Source organism: Neoarius graeffei, chromosome 4 (genome assembly GCF_027579695.1).
Source record: "Neoarius graeffei isolate fNeoGra1 chromosome 4, fNeoGra1.pri, whole genome shotgun sequence".
Taxonomy (NCBI): Eukaryota; Metazoa; Chordata; class Actinopteri; order Siluriformes; family Ariidae; genus Neoarius; species Neoarius graeffei.
Genome location: NC_083572.1, coordinates 22,317,922 through 22,342,719, shown reverse-complemented (window position 1 = coordinate 22,342,719; position 24,798 = coordinate 22,317,922). Strand labels below are relative to the sequence as shown.

At 40.6% G+C, this 24,798-nt stretch overlaps 1 protein-coding gene across 1 annotated transcript in view; it reads right to left on the bottom strand.

Annotated features, from left to right (window-relative positions):
* Nucleotides 1-24,798, bottom strand: part of iqca1 (IQ motif containing with AAA domain 1) — a 139,977-nt gene that overhangs the window by 3,346 nt on the left and 111,833 nt on the right. Inside the window, exons 13-17 of the mRNA XM_060918410.1 lie at nt 18,394-18,476; nt 17,167-17,274; nt 7,420-7,619; nt 5,632-5,718; nt 5,190-5,367 (exon numbers count right to left, since the gene is read on the bottom strand). Coding sequence (XP_060774393.1) covers nt 5,190-5,367; nt 5,632-5,718; nt 7,420-7,619; nt 17,167-17,274; nt 18,394-18,476 — 656 coding nt within the window. The remainder of the gene's footprint in view (nt 1-5,189; nt 5,368-5,631; nt 5,719-7,419; nt 7,620-17,166; nt 17,275-18,393; nt 18,477-24,798) is intronic.

The window sequence follows — 24,798 nt, the reverse complement described above, 5'->3', positions numbered from 1 at the left end:
ACCTTTAAAGTTGAAAAGCCAGACTCACACAAGTAGGTTGTTGCAAAAGGGAGAAGGCATTTCAATGCCCTGTCAGCCAAGCTGGGATAGTCCTTTCTTACATGTGGCCAGTAGTTAGACAGGGGAAGAGCCTCAAAGTCCATTTTTAAATCCCCTGAGTTTGTCATCTCAATCAGCTCCTCCTGTGACTTTAAGTCCAGACTAGAACCGACACCAGAGGCAAAGGGGTTCCTAACCCAGTTTAAATGTGTGTTTTCGAGGTCAGGGAAATAGTCTTTGAAATATCCTTGGAGGTGCTCCAGGTGGGACTGGATCAATGGAGAGACGGAGCCCAAATCATCACATGACAGCAGCTCCTGGTGAAGTATGTAGTGGGAACATTTCTGTAACTCCCTCGTGGAGCTTGTTTGACCACAGCATGATCTTTTTGGAAAAAGCACCGCTGGAGTATGTACGTGTCACGTCCTTGCATGCTTTGATTCAGTACATTTAGATGCTGGAAAATGTCTGACGTATGCAAGTTTGCGGATCCAGGTTGCATTGGTGAACCGATCTGCCAGCTGATGCTTTTCAGATGAGAGGAACTCTGCAACCTCCCTCCACAGCTCATAGACACGGTTCAAAACTCCTCCCCGTGACAGCCAGCACACGTTCGAGTGAAGCAGCAGCCCCTCAAAACGAGCGCCCATCTCATTACAAAGCAGGGTAAACAGTCTGTGTTTCATGGGATGGGCTTTAATAAAATTCACTACTTGTATAACCTCCTGTAGTACCTGATTCAACTCGTTATCCATCCTTTTTGCGACCAGTGCCTTGCGATGGAGTATGCAGTGTGTGGCCACTACATGCGGGGCCTTCTGCTTAATGAGCGCAGATCTTCCCGGTCATTGCCGCGGCTCCGTCCGAACACACCCCCACACAACGGGTCCAGTCCAATCCGTTAGACTCGATGTAATCGTCCAAAACTTGAAAAATGTCTTTCCCAGTAGTTCTTCTTTCAAGTGCTTTACAAAATAGTATTTCCTCCACAAATCTTTCCTGTGAAATAAATCTGATGTACACAAGCAGTTGGGCCTCATTGGATAAATCTGTGCTCTCATCCAGCTGAAGTGCAAAGTATTCGCTGGCTCTCACCTGCTCCAACAGCTGAGCAGATACGTCTTGAGCCATGTCACCAATCCGTTGGCTCATGGTGTTATCAGAGAGTGGGACAGCATCGATTTTTTTGGCAGCATCCTCACCAAGCAATTCTCGGACAATGTCTTTGGTGGCTGGTAAAATCAAATCTTCTCCAATTGAGTGAGGTTTTTTAGCACGAGCAATGTGGTACGAGGCTAAAAATGATGCCTTCAGGGCCCACTCGGGGACAGTAACTTGCTGGGTGAATGCAGCAGATTGCTTGACCAAATGCTCTTCTTTGCGTCTGAAGAAATCTACTGTTTTTTTTCGGTATCTGTCGGATGTTTTTGTACCAAGTGATGCTGAAGTTTCGAAGGTTTTAAGCACTCGTTTGACAGGGTCTCTAGACAGATGACACATTTTGGGCAATCATGGCCATTTTTCTGTATGGCTGTAAAGCCATACTTAATGTATGCTGCCTCGTATTTTCGGATTTTAGTTGGCCAGGACTTCTTATTTTTTTTCGCAGCAGTGTCCTCCACGGCAGGGCTGCTGGTTTGGTCCTTCGGTCTCGTCTTCAAAAACCTGTCCATTTTGCGCTAGCAATACTCTAGTTTGAGGAACAAAGCAGCTTGATAAATGACGCAAACCGCAACGTCACAGGCAATCGGAGAGATGAGCATGGCAAACAAAGTTTCGATATGATGTATTATTATTAATAATTATATTTAATATTAAATTATATTTAATATTAAATTATTAAATTATTAAATATTGAATAAATTATTAATTATTAATTATTAAAATATTAAATTATTAATTTATATAATTTATATTTAATATTAAATTATATTTAATATTAAATATAAAATTATATTTTATATTTAATGATAAAAAACTAATTACAATATATTTAATAATAATTATTTTAAAAAAAAATTTTCGCAATTTTTTTTGTTATTGTCCCTCCAACTTTCTGAGGCCCCCCTAGCGCCCCCTGGTGGACCCCCAGGGGGCCACGGCCCCCACTTTGAAAACCACTGGGCTATAACAACAGAAGATTATACTGGAATCACCTTTCCACTAATGAGAACCAGGTGCTAGGTCTGGGCTGGTGCCAGTGCTGGTTCGGAACCTTCTAAGAAATTTAGAAGCCTGTGCTTTTTAGAAATTTAGAAATTTTTAGAAATTTAGAAGCCTGTGCTTTTCCACAGGCTAGAGAGCCACCGCAGAACTATGTCATTACATCACTGTATACATCTCCACTTTCCCAACCGCTAGCCCACCCTGCTAACACAGTTAGCCCACCACGTTACGGTAACACTGCTAACGCCAAGCACAACAATAATGATGGACTACATCGTCTCTTTCTTCTTCTTCTTCTTCTTCTGAGTATCAGACGAGATGCTATACTAGTTTTTTTTTTAAACTAGTTATAGTAGTTTATACTAGTTTTTTTCTGGTTTTTAAACAAGTCACAAAGTTTCAGTTGGTCTTGTTGGTCATGATAATCCTGCACCTAGCCCATGAATTAAGCGATTCTTGGTTCTAGAAATAGCAAAGATTTGGTGCCGCTCTGGAACCAGTTTTCCTGGCTGTGATCCAGTTTCTTTGGCTGTCAACACACGAAGAACTGGTTCGAGATTAGACATGGACTCTGGAATTGTGGAAAAGGGGTATTAGTTACATTCCTATCAGCCAAGAACAGTGAGCACACTTATCAAAACTGACAGTTGACCAGGTGACATTTTTGGAAACTTCAGCTGTTTTTAATTCACCAATTATTCTCAAAATTACCATAAAATAATCTCTGGAATAAGAACATTATTTTCAAAGTCTTTTTTGATCATGAGAAAAATTGAACGATGCCCAAGGCTGGAAAAACAAAACAAAACAAAACAAAACTATTTTGGTTAGTTATCAGTTGTTAGTAATTTTAGTTTAATCCATATAAATCCATGCTCTATCTACAATCATAGTGCAGTAGACACCTGTAAACATCCTTTGTTAAAAACATATTAATGAAGATCAAATATTTCCATTTCTACCATTGTGCTATAATGAAAGACAGAAAAGATAAAATATAAATAAGTAGTAATTTTGGAAAAGGACTGTATGCTTATGAAAGTGTCTTTTTTCTGTTGTCTCATAAAGGTATTTGCAGGAAAATATAAGTGAGAAATCAAGTACATCCAAACAAATCAGGGTAAAAAATAAAATACAGGAAAAAATATAACAGTACGACTAATTAAATTAATTAGTAAGTATATAAATTCATCTTTGTGACATAGAAAATTACAGTGGTGCTTGAAAGTTTGTGAACCCTTTAGAATTTTCTATATTTTTGCATAAATATGACCTAAAACATCATCAGATTTTCTAAAAGTAGTCCTAAAAGTAGATAAAGAGAACGCAGTTAAACAAATGAGACAAAAATATTATACTTGGTCATTTATTTATTGAGGTAAATGATTCAATATTACATATCTGTGCGTGGCAAAAGTATGTGAACCTCTAGGATTAGCAGTTAATTTGAAGGTGAAATTAGAGTCAGGTGTTTTCAATCAATGGGATGACAACCAGGTGTGAGTGGGCACCCTGTTTTATTTAAAGAACAGGGATCTATCAAAGTCTGATCTTCACAACACATGTTTGTGGAAGTGTATCATGGCATGAAAAAAAGGAGATTTCTGAGGACCTCAGAAAAAGCATTGTTGATGCTAATCAGGCTGGAAAAGGTTACAAAACCATATCTAAAGAATTTGGACTCCACCAATCCACAGTCAGACAGGTTGTGTACAAATGGAGGAAATTCAAGACCATTGTTACCTCCCCAGGAGTGGTCGACCAACAGAGATCACTCCAGGAGCAAGGCGTGTAATAGTCGGCAAGGTCACAAAGGACCCCAGGGTAACTTCTCAGCAACTGAAGGCCTCTCTCACATTGGCTAATGTTAATGTTCATGAGTCCACCATCAGGAAAACACTGAACAACAATGATGTGCATGGCAGGGTTGCAAGGAGAAAGCCACTGCTCTCCAAAATGAACATTGCTGCTCATCTGCAGTTTGCTAAAGATCACGTGGACAAGCCAGAAGGCTATTGGAAAAATGTTCTGTGGACGGATAAGACCAAAATAGAAATTTTTGGTTTAAATGAGAAGCGTTATGTTTGGAGAAAGGAAAGCACTCCATTCCAGCATAAGAACCTTATCCCATCTGTGAAACATGGTGGTGGTAGTATCATGGTTTGGGCCTGTTTTGCTGCATCTGGGCCAGGACAGCTTGCCATCATTGATGGAACAATGAATTCTGAATTATACCAGCAAATTCCAAAGGAAAATGTCAGGACATCTGTCCATGAACTGAATCTCAAGAGAAGGTGGGTCATGCAGCAAGACAACGACCCTAAGCACACAAGTCGTTCTACCAAAGAATGGTTAAAGGAGAATAAAGTTAATGTTTTGGAATGGCCAAGTCAAAGTCCTGACCTTAATCCAATCGAAATGTTGTGGAAGGACCTAAAGCGAGCAGTTCATGTGAGGAAACCCACCAACATCCCAGAGCTGAAGCTGTTCTGTACGGAGGAATGGGCTAAAATTCCTCCAAGCCGGTGTGCAGGACTGATCAACAGCTACCGGAAACGTTTAGTTGCAGTTATTGCTGCACAAGGGGGTCACACCAGATACTGAAAGCAAAGGTTCACATATTTTGCCACTCACAGATATGTAATATTGGACTATTTTCTTCAATAAATAAATGACCAAGTATAATATTTTTGTCTCATTTGTTTAACTGGGTTCTCTTTATCTACTTTTAGGACTTGGGTGAAAATCTGATGATGTTTTAGGTCATATTTATGCAGAAACATAGACAATTCTAAAGGGTTCACAAACTTTCAAGCACCACTGTATGTTTTTAGAACAGGTACAATAGACACACACCACACACACACACACACACACACACACACACACACACACACACACACACACACACACCATCCCATTACACATTACTAGAATAGGGTTTGGTGTTATACAGTAATATTCAGTTACACACGCATACTTACTCAGTCTTGAGGCATAGTCTGGTCTGGGAATCAGGATGATCTTTTTGTAAACTTTACACAGTGCTTTGATATCTGCGTCAAAAGGTCTGCGTGACGTCCCAACCAGCAGCACACGATCCTCCGCTTTTAATGACTTTATCACTTTTTGTAGGTCTTTCTTCAGCCTTTTAGGTTTCATCTTCAGCAGTAAGGTATAGACAGAGAGGTAGATGGAGAATCTGGGCAATGAATATTTTGATAGCCACAAGAGGGCAATATAGGCTAATTAACTCAGTCAACGTGGCACCTGACTGTTATCATGACTACATAGTGGATTATAGAAGTTCTCACATCAGTGAGACACCTGCTATCTTTTGTTTTATTCAGCTATTGTGTGCATGAATGTCTCTGCGGGTGTTTGTGCACTTGTGAACTGAAAATACAGCCCAGTTGGCAGGCATACCTCTTTCTCTGGTTTTGGGACTTTTCTGTAGAATGTTTTCTCAGTGTCTCCGATCCAAAGGACAGAAGGCTGCAGCTGGCGAGCCACCTGGCAAAACATGACAATAAACATGCATATACTCAGCAACCCGGATACCCAGCACAGAGACAACAGCAACTTTAATCACCAGTGTTCTCTAATGCATGTTGGGAATAGAATTGTGTCTTATCACAACTTCCTGCTTACGCTGCCATAATGAACAGTTGCTCAGTTATGACACTAAAACACAAATTAGATGTCTTGAGTTTTTACTGTGTGTGTGTATACAGATGCATCTGGAAGATAAGGCCTAAGTAGAGAGGCTAGCAGCAGATAGGAAGGTGGTCCATTCGTTTCATTATGGCAGAGTAAGCAGGAAGTTGTGATAAGACACAATTCTACTCCCAACATGCATTAGGTGCTGAAAGAAATGTATGCCCACAATGCAAACAGGTCCTTAAATGTGGTTTATCTGCAAATGCAGCTGTACCCGGCCTGAGGCTGCTACAACACTATAAAGTTTGTCTTTCCTCCTGCTCCTTCTCAACACAACCTTCGAACTCTTCATATAAAATACACCATTAAAGAGCTTTAAACAGCTGCACATTTTATGAACAGGCAGAGAAAGGCAACATGGGGACAAATTCTCTCAGCTTTCAGTTCCTAAATAAAAACCCATGTGTGTTTATGTTTATATTTTTGGGGAAATGTCAAACTCGAAGATGTCAAGTACTGCATGTTTGTGGCTTCTGTGACACAGTAAGCAACCTGTTTGGATGTGTGTGCCATGGTGGGGCTCGGAGGCAGAATGGCAAACTTCTCACTATGCCTTTGACTTGTTTGATCAAAAGGTGCTTGAAAATTTATTAATTAATGAAAAATAAAAACATGTTTGGGAGAGTTCAGAGTCTGTAATTCACTAGACACACTGTTTCTACTTAAATAACTGGTCAAACACAATGACAGTTTTCAGCAATTTGTGCTACAGCAGCTCTTCTGTGGTATTGGAACAAATGGGCTGGCCTTCACTCCCCATGTGCATCAGTGAGCCCTGGGCTCCCATGACCCTGTCACTGGTTTACAGGTTGTCCTTCCTTGGACCACTTTTGGTAGGCACTAACCACTGCATAATGGGAACATCCCACAAGATCTGCTGTTTTGGAGATCTAGCCATCATAATTTGGCCCTTGTCAAAGTCACTCAAATTCTTACACTTGCCCATTTTTCCTGCTTCCAACACATCAACTTTGAGAAATGACTGTTCACTTGCTACCTAATATATTCACACACACACACACACACACACACACACACACACACACACACACACACACACACACACACACACTCTTCCCCCTCTGACCCCCCTGGTGAGGGGGGTGCTGTGTGTCTTTGTATCTTCCCCAAGCTCGGGTCCTCTACCAGAGGCCTGCAAGTTTGAGGGTTCTGCGCAGTATCTTAGCTGTTCCGAGGACTGCATTCAGTTTTACTGCTAGTAGTGCTTCTGTTTATTCTGAATAGCGGCTCCTGTTTACATAAAATCTCGTTTGACAGGAGAACAGTGTGTGGCTATTTAAAAATATACTCAAGTACAGTTTAAATTGATTTTACTTTTGATTAACAGAGATGAAGGAGGCTATTGTATCATACTGGAGGTTATTGCATTTGGAGGGAATAAGGTATAGTTATGATCACTTTCGAATAAACGTTAGTCTTTTGGAGAATTTTTTTTAAATTCAGGAAGAAGAAGAAACAGCTGTCTCTCCTCACCTTCAAGACCATATGCAGGAGGTACCGGAGGCCACTTTTGCCTGGGTATTTGCCCATCAGGTTGGCAGGGGAGAGGTTGAACAGATTGGCCCCAGTCTCTGTGCACAGGGCATGGAGCAACATCCTTTTACCCACGCCTGATGGACCGGCCAGCAGCACTGACCTGATTAGAGGTCCTCTCTCATGTACACACTGAGAGCCTGAAAAGAGCACCGCAGCATGGAAATTTATACCATGATATCATCAAAGGAACTGTTCAGTCAAATACACTAATGGGGCTGAAAAGGAATGTAGGAGAATAGTTAAAGTTGACTTTATATTAATTATTACCCATGTTAGCATGTTTCATTGAGCTATTTCTTCATTTTAGTTTTACTAGCTCTCACTTCAGTGGCTTTTTTGACCTTCATTTGCCTTGAACGCTCATGCATTCTGTTTTTTTTGCTATTTACTATTTTTTTTGTGTTCCATCAGTTTCCCCTCATTACATACTTCTCTACAAATGCCATTTCATACAGTACATGTAATAAAAAAAGGTTTAAAATGGAAGAAAGTCATGCTTATAATCTAAGCCAGGGGTCATCAAACTACGGCCCGCGGGCCGACTCCGGCCCTCCACCCCCTTTGACTGGCCCCCCAGCTCCTCTGCCTCCCACCACTTGAACTGGCCCTATGAGGCAATCCCCAAAAGTGGACATGGCCTATTTTTTTAAATTGCTTTTTGGCAAATAATATGTCTGCATCTTGTATTTTGTTGATTTTATCAATTAAAATTGATATTTAGTTATAAAATGAACTATTCGTATTTTCCAAATTTTCGTCATATGCTCGCGATCAAGCAGTGACAGGCAGCGCACGCACAGAGAACTGTCAGTGTTCAGGACAGCAAAATGGCTAGCGGTCAGCGAAAAGCTGACAGAGAGTGCAGAGTTTTTATAGAACAGTGGACCACCGATTATTTTTTCGTTCAGTGTAAGGACCGTGCAGTTTGTCTTGTATGTAAAGAAAGTGTGTCGGTTTTCAAAGAATATAATCTGCATCGTCACTATGAAACCCGCCACAAAGAGTATGCTAGTTTGCGAGGGCAAACAAGATAAGACAGGATTCGGAGGATGAAATGCGGACTGGCTGCACAACAGAATGTATTCCTTCGCCAAACCCAGATCAACCAGGCTGCTGTCCGAGCTAGCTATAAGGTAGCTCACCTGCTAGCTACCCATGGAAAGCCGTTTACTGATGGGGACTTTGTTAAAGTTTGCATGCTTGCTGTGGCCGAGGAGGTGTGTTCCGACAAGAAGGATGCTCTCAACGCGGTGAGTCTCTCCGCACCTACTATGACCAGGTGAGCCGAAGATTTGGGGGACAACGTGTATGACCAGCTGAATGAAAAAGCGTCAGAATTCGAGTTTTTTGCTTTGGTCATGGATGAGAGCAATGACGTGCAGGACGCAGCACAACTGCTGTGATCTATTGACCTATTGCTCATATTATTATAATTTCACTGTTTTTTAAAATGTATTTATTTTATAGGCCTATTTATTTGACCTTTATTAAGTGCTGCACACAATTATTATTAATATTATTAATAATATCAACAGGCCTACCTACAATTTATAGTTTTCCACTCACCTTTGCCAGTGTCAATCACCTCAACTAGGCAGATGTTTCTTACCTTGACAGCTTTGATGTTATTTTTATTAGAAAATAAATAAATTGAATATCTGTGGTATTTCAAATTAAAACAGTGTGAAGACTCGATTACTACTTTTGCAAACCACTAGTAAAGATAAACAAATATGTGCCAGGAATCAAGTGTTGATATAGTAGCGGGGATATAGTAGTGTTGATATAGTAGTGTGGATATAGTAGTGTGGATATAGTAGCGGGGATATAGTAGCGGGGATGGCTGTGCCAGGCTAGTAATCTCTACTACACAATGAGGCCTGCTGGTGGTCATATTTGTCTGGGTCATACAATTCTATGTTATATAGCTGACCCGACCCCGGCCCCCCATCACAGTCGGGAACGACAATGTGGCCCCCAGAGAAAAAAAGTTTGGTGACCCCTGCTTTAAGCCTAAAAACCTCCACTAACCATTATTAATCATGCAATTTTTTAGGTTGGGAAGTGAGATGTCAACACAGATGCTGATTGCTGTAGCTGCTGATGCTCTGGAATAAAAGAGCAATAGTTTAATGGGTCTCTGGGGTGAAAGCAAAGGCAAACATGGTTAAGGATTTCGACTGGGACCAGGATGTTGTGTGGAGGTAAGTGATACACAAACATCCGGCTACACGTATACATCCATCCAAGCTTTGCTTTATGAGTGTAGTAGGTGTTTTCAAATCCTTCCAAACAGCCCAATGCAGAGCAGACTTACAACTCAGGCCTTCTGATTGCGGTGAGTATGTTTCATGCAATGGACCAGCCAACATGGATTATTTCATGTTTTACATTTTTTAAAAGAATGACTTGTATTCGAATACATATTACAACCCCAATTCCAAAAAAAGTTGGGATGCCGTGTAAAATGTAAATAAAACAGAATGCAAATCTCATAAACCCATATATTTTTCACAGTAGAACATTAACAACATATAAAATGTTTAAACTGAGAAAATGTATCATTGTACCATTTTAAGAAAAAAATAAGGTAATTTTGAATTTGATGGCAGCAACATGTTTCAAAAAAAGTTAGGACAGGGCCATGTTTACTACTGTGTATGAAGCATCCCCTCTTCTTTTAACAGTCTGTAAACATCTGGAAACTGAGGAGACCAGTTGCTGGAATTTTGGGAGAGGAATGTTGTCCCGTTCTTGCCTGATATAGGATTCTAGCTGGTCAACAGTCTTGGGTGTTCTTTGTCATATTTTTCGTTTCATGATGCGCCAAATGGTGAAAGGTCTGGACTGCAGGCAGGCCAATTCAGCACCCGTACTCTTCTACTACAAAGACATGCTGTTGTAATCGATGCAGTATGTGGTTTAGCATTGTTTTGCCGAAATATGCAAGGCCTTCCTGGAAAAAGATATCTGGATGGAAGCATATCTCATCTCATCTCATTATCTCTAGCCGCTTTATCCTGTTCTACAGGGTCGCAGGCAAGCTGGAGCCTATCCCAGCTGACTACGGGCGAAAGGCGGGGTACACCCTGGACAAGTCGCCAGGTCATCACAAGGCTGACACATAGACACAGACAACCATTCACACCTACGGTCAATTTAGAGTCACCAGTTAACCTAACCTGCATGTCTTTGGACTGTGGGGGAAACCGGAGCACCCGGAGGAAACCCACGTGGACACGGGGAGAACATGCAAACTCCGCACAGAAAGGCCCTCGCCGGCCACGGGGCTCGAACCCGGACCTTCTTGCTGTGAGGCGACAGCGCTAACCACTACACCACCGTGCCACCCCAGATGGAAGCATATGCTGCTCTAAAACCTGTATATACCTTTCAGCATTGATGGTGCCTTTCCAGATGTGCAAGCTGCCCATGCCATAGGCACTAATGCACCCCTATACCATCAGAGATGGAAGCTTTTGAACTGAGCGCTGATAACAAGATGGATGGCCCCTCTTCTCTTTAGTCCGGTGGACGTGGGATCCATGGTTTCCAAAAAGAATTTCAAATTTCCATTCATCTGACCACAGAACAGTTTTTAAATGAGCTTTGGCCCAGAGAAGATGGCAGTGTTTCTGGATCATGTTCACATATGGCTTCTTCTTTTCATGATGGAGCTTGAACCTGCATTTGTGGATGGCACAGCAAACTGTGTTCACAGACAATGATTTCTGGAAGTGTTCCTGAGCCCCTGCAGTGATTTCCATTACAGAAGCATGCCTGCTTTTAATGCAGTGCTGCCTGAGGGCCCGAAGATCATGGGCATCCAATATTGATTTTTGGCCTTGTTCTTTGCACACAGAGACTTATCCAGATTTTCGGAATCTTTTGATTATATAAAGTATTGCAGATGATGAGATATTCAAAGTCTTTGCAATTTTACATTGATGAACATTATTCTGAAATTGTTCCACAATTTGTAAATGCAGTTTTTCACAGATTGGTGTGAAAAACCTGCCTCTGCCTCTCTAAGATACCCAATCATGCTACTGACCTGTTGCCAATTAACCTAATTAGTTACAAAATGTTCCTCCAGCTGTTTCTTTTTAGTACTACTTATTTTTCCAGCCTTTTGTTGCCCCGTCCCAACTTTTTTGAGACGTGTTGATGCCATCAAATACAAAATGAGCTAATATTTTTCATGCAATAGTAAAATGTTTCAGTTTAAACATCTGGTATGTTGTCTGTATTCTATTGCAAAAAAATATGGGTTTATGAGAGTTGCAAATCACTGCATTCTCTTTTTATTTCCATTTTACACAGCGTCCCAACTTTTTTGGAATTGGGGTTGTATATTTATAGATTTATATAATCAATAAGTGATCTCCAAATTTGTAAAAAATTATTGTGCAATTACTGTTTTCACTTTGACTACAGGTTTCCTATGTTACCCACAATGCTGAAAGCTTGCTTATAGTCACACCAGTGGGAATTCATCTCTACCTAAAGAGACCACCCTTAGCAAAAAGTAGTATACTTAAAGTTCATTTTATTAAGTATGCTTCAGTATGAGTATAAGTATAGCAAGTATACTACAGACCATGTACTTTTAGTGTACTAGAAAGTATACAAATTTAATACTTTTTCGGACTAAATTGGAACATTTCAAGTTTATAAAAGTATACTTTAAAGTTCATTTTAAGTTTGCAAAAGTACACTTTAAAGTATACAACAAGTACACTCATCTATATACTATCAATGTACTTGATATATCCCTCTTGCATGCTTAAAGTATACCACAAGTACACTTATCAATATACTTCTTTTTTTGGGCTTTTTTCACCTTTAATGGATAGGACAGTGTAGAGACAGGAAATGAGCAGGAGAGGGATCAGGATATTACCTTGGGTTGGAATCGAACCCAGGTCCCCAGATTTATGGTATGGCGCTTTAGTTGACTGAGCCACAACACCCCTTAGTTACATACTTCAAGTCCCTATTTTTAGTTTATTATTGTATACTTTAAGTATACTGTTATAAACATTGGTTATTTCACTAGTTTACTTGTTATACTTTAAGTTTGCTTGGCATATTACTTGTAGCTTACTATTTATATACTGGAAATATACTCCTTAATGTATTCTTAAAGTTTACTCATACTGTATGTACACAAGAGTGTGATGCATTTACAAAATCACAAGACAGAATGTTGAAAACAAGTTTGATATATTTTCAAACATTTCAAAAATAAAGACCTATGAAATCAAGTCCTTCCTTACTGGAGAAATTGATCAATAAAGTCAAGTTAAAAGTTTTTCTGTTTTTGTGTATGATTTTAAGGTACATAAAGATAATGCAATTGAGCACACATACTATATACTGTAAAATTTTAAACTCCAGCATTATATTAATATATAAATTAAATGTTAAGCATGAGTCAATGACTTGACCTTATTATGCACTTGGAGCAAGATATACTAAGTATTAGTACTTTGTGGCAGAAAAACGTGAAAAGTATACTAAAGTATACGTTTTAGTATTAAAGTATAAGTCTTAGTATTAATGTACTTAGTCTTAGACTTTTATTTATACTTTTCAGTATAAGCCAAGTATACTTCACTATACTATTCTTAAGTATATAAAATATAGTTTATAAAAAGTCAACTTCAAGTATACTTCTGCAGTTTTAGTAAAAAATAAGTATACTCATAGTACACTTGAATAAACTTCTTTTTGCTAAGGGCAGTGCAGCAGTGCTTTAGTCTTTTAGTCTGTCCAGCTCTCTCACATTCTCATCTGTACAAATTGATCAGGTTCCAAAGTTTCACCTTTGAACATGCTAATACCACTGACCTCAATCAACATCATCATGGTAATCAACCAACTCGTGGAGTCAAGTCTCTGCCATAACTCAGTTCAACTAGGTTGTAGAGCTGTATTGTACCATGGAACTTTGACTCCAGTGCTTGCTGTTTCCCCTCTTCCTACATTGGGTTTTTTATTATTATGAATTGAACATCCATAGAAAATGATGAATGAGAAAAGAAGCTTTAGGAAATTGACTACTTTCATGTTACCCAGAATGCTTTGTGCCTTGGAGGGGGTAGCCAAAATATAAACAAACTAAAACAACATGACCGTAATCTTTCAAATTTAAATCTCCCTAAAATCTTCAAAGAAGTGTCAAAACTAACTAAACCAAAGCTTAAAGAAATCTGCAAAGCCTTTTCTGTGGCCTTCAAGAAATCAATCGGTAAAAAAGCACTTGTAAACATCGTATTGAAAGCTTTGAACATCTCTACTTCAGGTGACAGCAGCCTTCTTCATCTGTCAACACGGGTGTTCCAACAATTATTTACCTGCAGAGGTTAAAAGATTGGCAGAAGATCTGAGAAAGACTGACACTGATCATAGACGAATCCACAGTGAAATCGTTTTTGCTCGGTGCTGGTTACGACGAGAAAGCCATAAGAAAATACAAAATGCTCCATGCATGAGAACACAAACACAGAATTCACTCAGTCAAGTAAGTACTGTAAACACAGCAGAACTGTCGAATTTATTTTTTAAGTTTAAGTTGATTTTGATTTCCTTTACTCTAATTTTCATAGAGCTCATATGCTACCAGATTACGACAATCTTTGGGCTGTTAGAGGAAGCTGCTAGGATTACAGGGTCAAATACTATATTCGATCTACCTACGTAAACAGTAACAGGGGAAGTAAATGTAAGCTTACTTACATGGCATCATTTGCACTTTGTTTTGGGAGTTGATTCTTCAATAAAGTTGTCCTTTTCAGTTCTTTGACGTCCTTGTTTTTCGGTTTTCGCACTTTTTATAACTAAATACACAGACAGAGGGGTTGTGCGCTTTGTGACTTGGATCTTCAGACTTCGCTCCACCACTGAAGTGTGTAGAACACAGTCATGTGTTGTCTGTCAGTGTAAAATTTTGACAGCGAATTCTGTCTAGCCACGCTTTTTGACGCTTAGCCTCTTTAAGGTATTTTATAAAACTTTAAATCAGGAAAAGTCGCTTTTCCTCATGTAAATTTGAAGAAATGACTGAGGTTATCTGACTTAGTAAACAAATGTACTGCCTGGTTACCCCCCAAGGCACAAAGCATTATGGATATGTGAAAGTAGTCAATAGCACTAAAACCTATACAGTATAACTTTTACATGTTTAAGATTGTTAACATTTTTGGCATGGTAGTGTAGTGGTTAGCACTGTTGCCTCACAGCAAGAAGGTTCTGGGTTCGAGCCCAGTGGCCGACAGGGGACTTTCTGTGTGCAGTTTGCATGTTTTCCCTGTGTCTGCATGAGTTTCTTCTGGGTGCTCTGGTTTCCCCCAAAGTTCAAAGACATGCGGTTAGGTTAACATGGGGCAGCCTTTGGCTGACATGCCCTTGAGCAAGGCACCTACCCCCCAACTGCTCCCTGGGTGCTGTTAGCATGGCTGCCCACTGCTCTGGGTATGTGTGTGTGCTCATTGCTCATGTGTGTGTGCTTGTATGTGTTCACTGCTTCAGATGAGTTAAATACAGAGAGGAGTTTCACAAGTGTGTGATGAATAAACTTCTACTTCTTCTTCTTCTTTTAACCATCATTATAACTGCATTAACAGTGTCACCCTGTGATGTCAGCACAGCACACAAGCCCTAACTTCTCACAAGAATAACAAAAATAAAGCACCAATAAACATATTAGTACCAAAATCTCTAAACACATCACAGAAATTTCACCATAAACATATTTAATGTTGTTCAGGATGGAGTTTATCTTTAACACCAGCACTAGGCTGAAAATGAACAGCATCTGGCAACTAATCTGGTTCTAAGCTCAGTTTATTCTCAAACAACCTTCATTTAATTGCTTTGAAAACCCCAAGGTTGCAGAACATGACATTTGATAACAATTCTGAGTTTTCCTGATTAACTAGAAATTCATGGTGTGTAATTATTACCATCACTGAAAAAAAAAAAAAATGAATTCCCAAGTTTCATGTCATCGTTGTAAGTATAGAAAACCAATGTAAGAAAATCTGGCAGAGCGGAATGGAGCAGAATTCCTGCCCAAGGATCTGTGCAGCTGCAGCAGGGGGCGATATAAACAGCAAATTCTCCACAGCATGAGATATGCGTGTGTGTGGACGCGCACATATGTACGTGCTTGACTGCGTGTACTTATCCCTATACCCAGAATTGTAAACCAGTATACACACTCCCCCCCCCCCCCCCCCATATAACTCTGTAGCCTGTTTAATGAGCATTGTGTTGAAAGGGAAGTTGTTTTGCAAATGTGGAAATCTATGCACAAGTCTAGACTCTCATCTTCACCAGTATGTTTTAGTTCCATTTTTTTTTAGTGTGCTATACCTAATATATACATAATCCATCTCTACACATCACAGTTTTGTTGAACTGATTTTACTCCACAAATGGCAGATGTTTCCTCAGTTCCTGTTTGCGTGGGAATGTTGTTGTAGGGACTGACAGACACAAATATAGCTGGGCAACTGAAACAAATGGAATGAGCTCAGTGTAGCATCAGCGAAGAGGATTAAACACTGCACTAATGGCAGAGTAAATCTGCTTCAAGGCTGCTTCTGAACAGGCTTCAATTCAAACAGGCTCCTAGCAGGAACAGTGATCATAAACATGCTAAATTGCTGGGCTCTGATTTGCTTCTCTGTGGAAGACATCATGAACAGGTTTGCGACAGAAGAATGGAGAAGAAAAACTTCCATTTGTTCACTTTTTCATCAACTTTCTATTAAGATTATTAGAAATATCAACCTCCAAACCTCACTGCCTTTTCTTCTACTCTCTCTCTCTCTCTCTCTCTCTCTCTCTCTCACTTTTTTGCTGCCTACAGAGTCTCTATCCTGCCTGTTTTCTTTCTCCCCTGGCACAGAGGTGATGAAAGGCCCTGGAGGTCTCCATCACTCTCCCTTGCCGAGTCCTGATCACAGGCACGAGCCCTCCAGTGTGTGATTATTTTTAAGCCACTGACTGATGTCTCATTGTTTTAGTGCCATGGAGGCTGTTTATGTGGTAACACAGTGCTATCTGGGTTGCTGAGTGTTATTAGGGGTTATAGCGCAGCAGGGATCTAAGCACGTGTGCGGGTGTGAAAGGTCTTCTGACTGACTGGTTATTAAAACAGGGGATAGAGGAGAGAAAGGATGGTTGGAGAGGAAGGTGTGATACTAGACACTGGTGTGCTGTCCTTCAATTGCTTGCTCACTGTAGAGAAAGTGACAAAAGAGGCCAGGCTGTGCAATAAGCTACAATAGGGTCAGATACAGTTCAGAAGGGCATGCACTGTATGATACACAACACACTCGCACACAAGGGTTTAACAGTAATGCTCGTGAAAAATTCATGGGAGCCACTCTAGTTCCCAGGGTGTTCATTAGCGTCCCCTTGGACATTTTTTGACACACAATAGATCCAATCCATCATCTTGTGTCATTCTGAAGTTGTGAAACACAAAACCTCTTTGTGATGTGAAATGGGTATCATTTTGTCCTTATATTTTTGCTTATGGTTCCATATTTGACTTCGTATTTCCTCCTATTCCCTGGTGCTCTCTGGCTTGTGTAGATTGACTTCTGGCTAGGATTAGAGGAAGCAGAGCATCCTGGGGCAGAGTGAGCAGACATGGGAACACTTACTCACCCAGAGGCAGCACGCCATACAGAGCAATGAGCTGTCTGACGTCTGAAAGGGATGGCATGGGCTCAATGTCTGCCTGCCTCAGGCTCGTACCCAGGTAACTGTATTCTCCTGGAGAGACAGAGATACAATTTACACAAGCAGGATTAAAACAGAAGCACTTTGAGAAGCACTAAAACCACAATTTAAGTCAATGACTAATATTAAAAGTCTGTTTATGGTGCATCACTACAGTATGTGTACAGAATTTTACAGCTATGAGCAGTGGCACTCACCTGGACAGAGAAACAGAGAGGACATTGACTCATTTCTTCCTTATAACTTCAAGATTAACAGATAAAGGTGAATCTCTGGCTGTTTGCCTGCATTACATTATGTTACTGTGGTAACACTAGTTACTCCACCAAACAGCATCAAAATTGCATATTTTACATGTCAGAACTGATGTGGATTTTATTTACAGCACCACACCCAGGCCTGGAAAAGGTTTTAACATGACTGAAACTTTATGAACTTCAATGTTAAGGCACATTTGGTTATGGACTTTCTTTTTATAGCCAGTTATTAAGCTGACCAAAAGCATCTGGAAATATGTTACAAATACTGTCATGAAAAAGGTACACAGGCAATGTTAAGAATGGTTCCTTTGGTTTCTGAAAAAAACAAAACTTTATTTATTTTGTTTTCTCTAAATATATTTCTCTGACCTAACAGAGGACAGGCATATGTGCATGTGTATGAATACTGACAGCACATAATCAAGACCAACTGAGGAAGCAACAAGCCAGAATAGCTCTCCTGTTAACTTCTGTTTTTACTTTACTGGGTATTGTATTGATGATGCAAATGGAAATTATAGACTCATCCAGCCCATTGAGGAAGAGAAAATACTCTGTTGTGCTGGGATACACACGTACACACAGATTATGATTCAGTCTATGGTAGCATCAGATGTTACTGTAAAGCCCAGAGCTATTGAATAAACTTACTGGGGCCTGATTTACCGGGGCCTGATTTACGGATGCAATAGTTTAGAGAAGTGGGCAAATGTTTAGCATTGGGTAAAAAGGACCTTATGGCATTAAGTACACACTTGGCAAACTACAAAAACTACTGGACAGTCAGTACACACTTCAAAAGGAAGGCAGGCTTGAACCATTCCCAGAAATGATTTAACATATCACATATGAACTGGAAAGAGAGTCATGAGTGTATGTGACTGTTTAATACCGAGGTAATCACATAATTTTATGGTCATTGGCTGAATCAGGATGCCTTCCAGGACGAGCTCCTCGTATATTGATTCAATAGTCCTACAGAGACAGGGAGGGAGAGAGATAGAAACATCGAAAACAAGAGCAAAGGAGAAGTTAAGAAGCAGATGAATCACTCATACAGCATCTGAAATATTAGCCATTACATCATTACACAACCCACCCATCTCAGACCTTATGCCTGCCACATTTTACTACATCTGAAACAATGTCTCGCTCTTCAATGTCACAGTCTTTTTACTGCTAAATCTTCCAGATTTCAATTGGAAATTTTTACAGACAGTAACTTGACAGAATTCCAGGTTAGGACTTCTAATATATAGGCTGAAGGCAAATGAGATTTAACTGAGCCAAGATCCATCTTCCTCTGGGCAGCATTGTATAAGTTATAACCATGGGTGAAAGCAAGATAAACAAAAGCACACAGATCATACAGACCATGAAATAAACCAGAGGACCAAGCTTAACTCTTAATGAAACTTTATTTTTTATACATGATCTACCACATATCAAATCAAATCAAGTTTATTTGTATAGCGCTTTTAACAATAAACATTGTCGCAAAGCAGCTTTACAGAATTTGAACGACTTAAAACATGAGCTAATTTTATCCCTAATCTATCCCCAGTGAGCAAGCCTGTGGCGACGGTGGCAAGGAAAAACTCCCTCAGACGACATGAGGAAGAAACCTCGAGAGGAACCAGACTCAAAAGGGAACCCATCCTCATTTGGGCAACAACAGACAGCCTGACTATAATATTAACAGTTTTAACCCTCAACTGTCCTCATGGGGCCGTCCTTCACAGGAGCGGTGCAATAAAACTCCGACCAGACACAGGGCACCAGGATGGATCAAGCATCCGAGGGGCAGAAGAGGCCAGCATCTCAATCCCAGGATCAACATGTAACTCAGAGGGACAGATTGGGGGGGGGGAAGAGAGAGAGAAAGAAAACACGTTGTTAGGTATGCCCTAAAAATGACAAGTATTAAATCTGTGTGGTAGGCTCGCAGAGACGAGAGTCTTTACATCAGGCATAACACACAACAATGGCATGTTAATATGGTAAAATATATCATGACCTGAAGGATAAAGCGGCTAGAGATAATGAGATGAGATGAGATATCATGACCTGCTCTGGCTGGATGCTTGACTGGGTGATGGGAGCACACTCCTCAGCAATGATGAGATGCAGATGGGACCCTTAGGGCTGGCCAAGACAATTCAGTTACATTTTACCGGGTCTGGGACATGCGACAGAATGTCTGACGGCCGATTCCCTGCAGGCTACGATAGCCAGTCGAGGTCTCCACCCTCTCCACCAAAAGAGTTCCTGTTGACTCCACGTAACTCAGAGGGACAGATTTGGGGTGGGGGGGAGGGAAAGAAAACACAGGTGGTTAGGTATGCCCAATGTCACCTGAATAAGTAGGAACAGTATACATATTGCACCGAGTACAAGCAGGGACTCCGGCAACTAACTATGACAGCATAACTAAAAGGAGAGAGCCAGAAGGTAACACAGGCATGAGGGAGCCCCGGGACATAAAGCAGCCAGCCACTACACTGTCAACAAACTCGAGTGAGCAAGCGAGTGGGGACTGACAGCATCCATACATCCCAGTTTACCAAAACACTATGTCTGAGGACCCTCCAGATCTACTCCTTTACCTCATAAACACCATTAACAAAAGGCTTGACTAAACAGATATGTTTTCAGCCTAGACTTAAATGCTGAGACTGTGTCTGATTCCCGAACATTACTTGGAAGGCTGTTCCATAACAGTGGGGCTTTGTAAGAAAAGGCTCTGCCCCCTGATGTAGCCTTCACTATACAAGGTACCAGCAGATAGCCTGCACCTTTTGAGCTAAGTAGGCGTGGAGGGTCATAGAGGAGCAGAAGTTCACTCAGGTACTGTGGTGTGAGACCATTTAGTGCTTTAAAGGTCAATAGTAGTATTTTATAATCAATACGAAATTTGATTGGGAGCCAATGCAGTGTGGATAAGACAGGCGTGATGTGGTCATATTTTCTAGTTCTAGTAAGGACTCTTGCTGCTGCATTTTGAACTAACTGGAGCTTGTTTATGCACTTATTGGAACATCCAGACAGTAAGGCATTACAATAATCCAACCTGGAGGTAACGAAAGCATGGACTAGTTTTTCTGCATCATGCAATGACATTAAATTTCTTATCTTTGCAATATTTCTGAGATGAAAGAAAACTATCCGGGTGATGTTATCAATGTGAGTTTCGAATGAAAGACTGGGGTCAATAATCACTCCGAGGTCTCTTACTGCTGCACGTGAAGAAACAGAAAGGCCATCCAGAGTTACTGTGTAATCAGAAAACTTACTTCTAGCTGTATGTGGTCCTAGCACAAGTACTTCAGTCTTGTCAGAGTTAAGCAGAAGGAAATTAATAAGCATCCAGTGTCTAATGTCCTTAACACATTCCTCAATTCTATTAAGCTGGTGTCTCTCATCAGGTTTTGCAGAGACATACAACTGTGTGTCATCAGCATAACAGTGGAAACTAATACAATGCTTACGAATAATATCGCCCAGAGGTAACATATAAAGAGAAAAAAGCAGTGGACCCAAGACAGAACCTTGTGGAACACCAAACTTTACCTCGGTACGTCTAGAAATATCACCATTTATATCAACATACTGATAACGATCAGTTAGATAAGACCTGAGCCAGGAGAGGGCCATTCCCTTAACTCCCACAACATTTTCTAGTCTATCCAGAAGAATGGAATGATCAATGGTATCAAATGCTGCACTAAGGTCAAGCAACACAAGTAGCAAGACACAGCCCTGATCAGACGCCAACAGTAGGTCGTTTACTACTTTAACCAGTGCTGTCTCTGTGCTATGATGAGGTCTAAATCCTGACTGATACATTTCATGGATGTTATTCCTATGTAAATATGAGCATAACTGCTGTGCCACAGCTTTTTCAAGGATCTTGGAGATAAAGGGGAGGTTTGATATTGGCCGATAATTGGACAGCTGACAGGGATCAAGGTCAGGTTTTTTAATCAGGGGTTTGATAACTGCTAGTTAAGAGAAGAATTTATTATTTTTAGAAGCGGTTCAATTACTCCAGGCATTATCTGTTTGAATAGATGTGTCGGTAAGGGATCTAGTATGCAAGTTGAGGCTTTTGATGTAGAGATTAATGAAAGTAATTCAGTTTCTTTTAGGGGAGTAAAACATTCTAACTGATGATCTGATACAGTTATATTGTTAACTACAAGGTCACTTTCATTGTCTAACCTTAAATTAGTAGTTTGAATTTTTTGTCGGATATTCTCAATTTTGTCATTAAAAAAATTCATGAAGTCGTTGCTACTACATACTGCAGGTGTGCATGTGTTGATAGTGGACTTATTCCTGGTTAATTTTGCTACAGTATTAAATAGGAATCTAGGATTATTTTTGTTATCTTCTATGAGGGAGGAGAAATATGTTGATCTCGCAGCACTAAGAGCTTTTCTATACTTCAGGAAGCTCTCCTTCCAAGCTAATTTGAACACTACCAATTTTGTTTGACGCCATTTACGTTCCAATTTTTGAGTGGTCTGTTTTAATGTGCGAGTGTCATCATTATACCAGGGTGCTAATTTTTTGTCTCTGACCATTTTCCTTTTTAGAGGAGCTACATTATCTAAAGTATGGCGGAATGTTGACTCTAAGCATTCAGTTGCCTGATCAAGTTCTGCAGGGGCTGACAGTGACCCAATCAAAGTTGACAACTCTGGGAGATCATTTATAAAGCTCTGTGCAGTAGTTGTCGTGAAAGTACGTTTAATACAGTAGCGTGGTGAGGTGCATATATTATTACTCAGACATATTTTGAATGAGATGAGACAATGATCTGAGATAACTTCAGACTGTGAAAGTATGACTGTATTGTCTATGTTTAATCTGAATGTTAGTATTAGATCAAGGGTGTGACCACCATTATGGGTCGGTCCTATGACATTCTGCTTAATCCCGACTGAATCTAAGATGGACACAAACGCTGTTTTTAAAGGGTCTTCTGGGTTATCGAAGTGAATATTAAAATCTCCGACAACTAAAGCTTTGTCTAAGGAAATAACCAGATCTGAGATAAAATCTGCAAATTCAGAAAGAAACTCAGAATATGGCCCCGGGGGCCTGTAAATAATAAGCAATGGAATTAACTGGGTAGACTTATTTTTCGAGGCTACATACATTATATGAGTATGAAGAACTTCAAATGTATTAAATTTATAACCAGGTTTGTGTGTTACACCTAGATAATTGTTATAAATAACCGTGACGCCTCCTCCTCTGCCAGTTAGACGAGGCTGGTGTATATAACTGTATCTAGGAGGACTCGCTTCATTTAATGTTATATATTCATTTGGCTTAATCCATGTTTCTGTTAAACACAGTACATTAAACTCCTGATCAGTAATGAGTTCATTAACCATTAGCGCTTTAGATGTAAGAGATCTAATATTTAATAGCCCCACCTTTAGATCAAAGGTGCTGGCAGCAGCTGTACAGTCAGTATGATCTAATTTTATATTGATTAGGTTACTGGAACAAACTCTCTGAAAATTTCTACCTTTTTGTTGAGCTCGGGGAACAGACACAGTCTCGATGTAGTGGGCCCTGAGTGACGACTCTGTGCAGCTAGCAGACAGTCGGTTTAGCCTGTTCGTCTGCTCCCTGGCCTTGGCTCTGGATTGTCAGAAATTAACTAGGCCTGTTCTGAGACTATGACCTATGCTGCAGGAAATGAGAGCAGCACCTTCCCGAGTGGGCTGGATACCGTCCCGCCCTAACAGGCCAGCAGTGCCCTCAAAATTAGCCCAATTATCTATAAAGCCCACACTGTTTTCAGAGCACCACCTGGACAGCCAGCAGTTCAGCGACCATAACCTGCTGTAAGCTACATCGCCACGCCGCATTGGGATGGGGCCAGAGCATACTACAGCATCAGACATTGCCTTTGCTAATTTAAACACCTCTACAAAGTTACTCTTAGTAACCTCAGACTGACGAAGGCGTATATCATTAGCTCCTGCATGGATAACTATCTTTGAGAACCTGTGCTTGCCTAGGACCCTAAGATTACCTGCTATGTCCGGCGCCCTGGCTCCCGGTATACACCTGACTAAAGCTGCTGGTGCCCCTAAAGGCTGAGCTAATTTCACGTGCTGTATGATAGAGTCCCCTATAACCAGAGCTCTTTCAGGTTTCTCAGTGGGTGCATCACTAAGGAGAGCAAACCTGTTCGACACGTGACGCGGAGAGGAGTGGTGCTCCCGTGGGCGAGCCTCAGCGGTAGCTTTGGCTCTATGCTTATGCCGCCGAGCCGTCACCCATTCGCCCCGCTGTAAGGGCTCTAATGCCAGAGTTGGGGGATTGCTAACTCCACCTAGGGCGTCCAGACTTTCCCTAACAGAAACTACACTGTTCTCACGCTCACTAACCTGCTCTAAAGCCTGGACATGCGCTTCTAGCACTGTAATCTTCTCCGTCAGAGAGCTAACTAATCTGCACTTATCACAAGTAAAGCTAATCGAGCTATCGTTAGTGACGGAGGAAGAATGACTAAACATCCTGCACTCAGCACACTGAACAGGCTGAAGATGTGCCATGATGAAAAGATTCACGTACCTTAAATGAAGATCTGTTGATATTAAAGCAGATCAGATGTGGATGGCCTCCGCTTGTGGTCTTTACACAGGAGGAGAGAAAAAGAAAGCTTCCGGTCTCGGCGTTCTTCCGAAAAAAGAAAGAGAAAAAACCGGGGAAAAAAACGGAAAAAAGAAAGCGAAAGTGAAAAGTACAAAAATGAAAGCGACAGTACAATAAAAATGAAGAGGATACTGGAAATTTATTTCCAGTATACACGATATGGCCAAAAGTTTGTGGACCATTTCCAGGGAGAATATAGTGGTTCTTCCCCAAACTGTTGCCACAAAGTTTATAGCACACAATTGTATAGAATGCCTTTGTATGTTGTAGTGTTACAATTCTGCTTTGCTGGAACTATGGGACCCAAACATGTTCCAACATGACAAAATTAAAGTGAAAAAACAGAAATCTGGAGTGTGCATAGGTATTCACCCCCTTTTGTATGAAACCCCTAAATAGGAGCTGATCCAACCAATTAATTTATAAGTCACATTAAGATCCACGTGTGTGCAATCAAAGTGTCACATGATCTGTCATGTGACATCTGTAAAAATCAACCTGTTCTGAAAGGACCCTAACTCTGCAACACTACGAAGCAAGCAACATGAAAACCAAGGAGCACTACAAATAGGTCAGAGATAAAGTTGTGGAGAAGTATCAGGGTTAGGTTATAAAA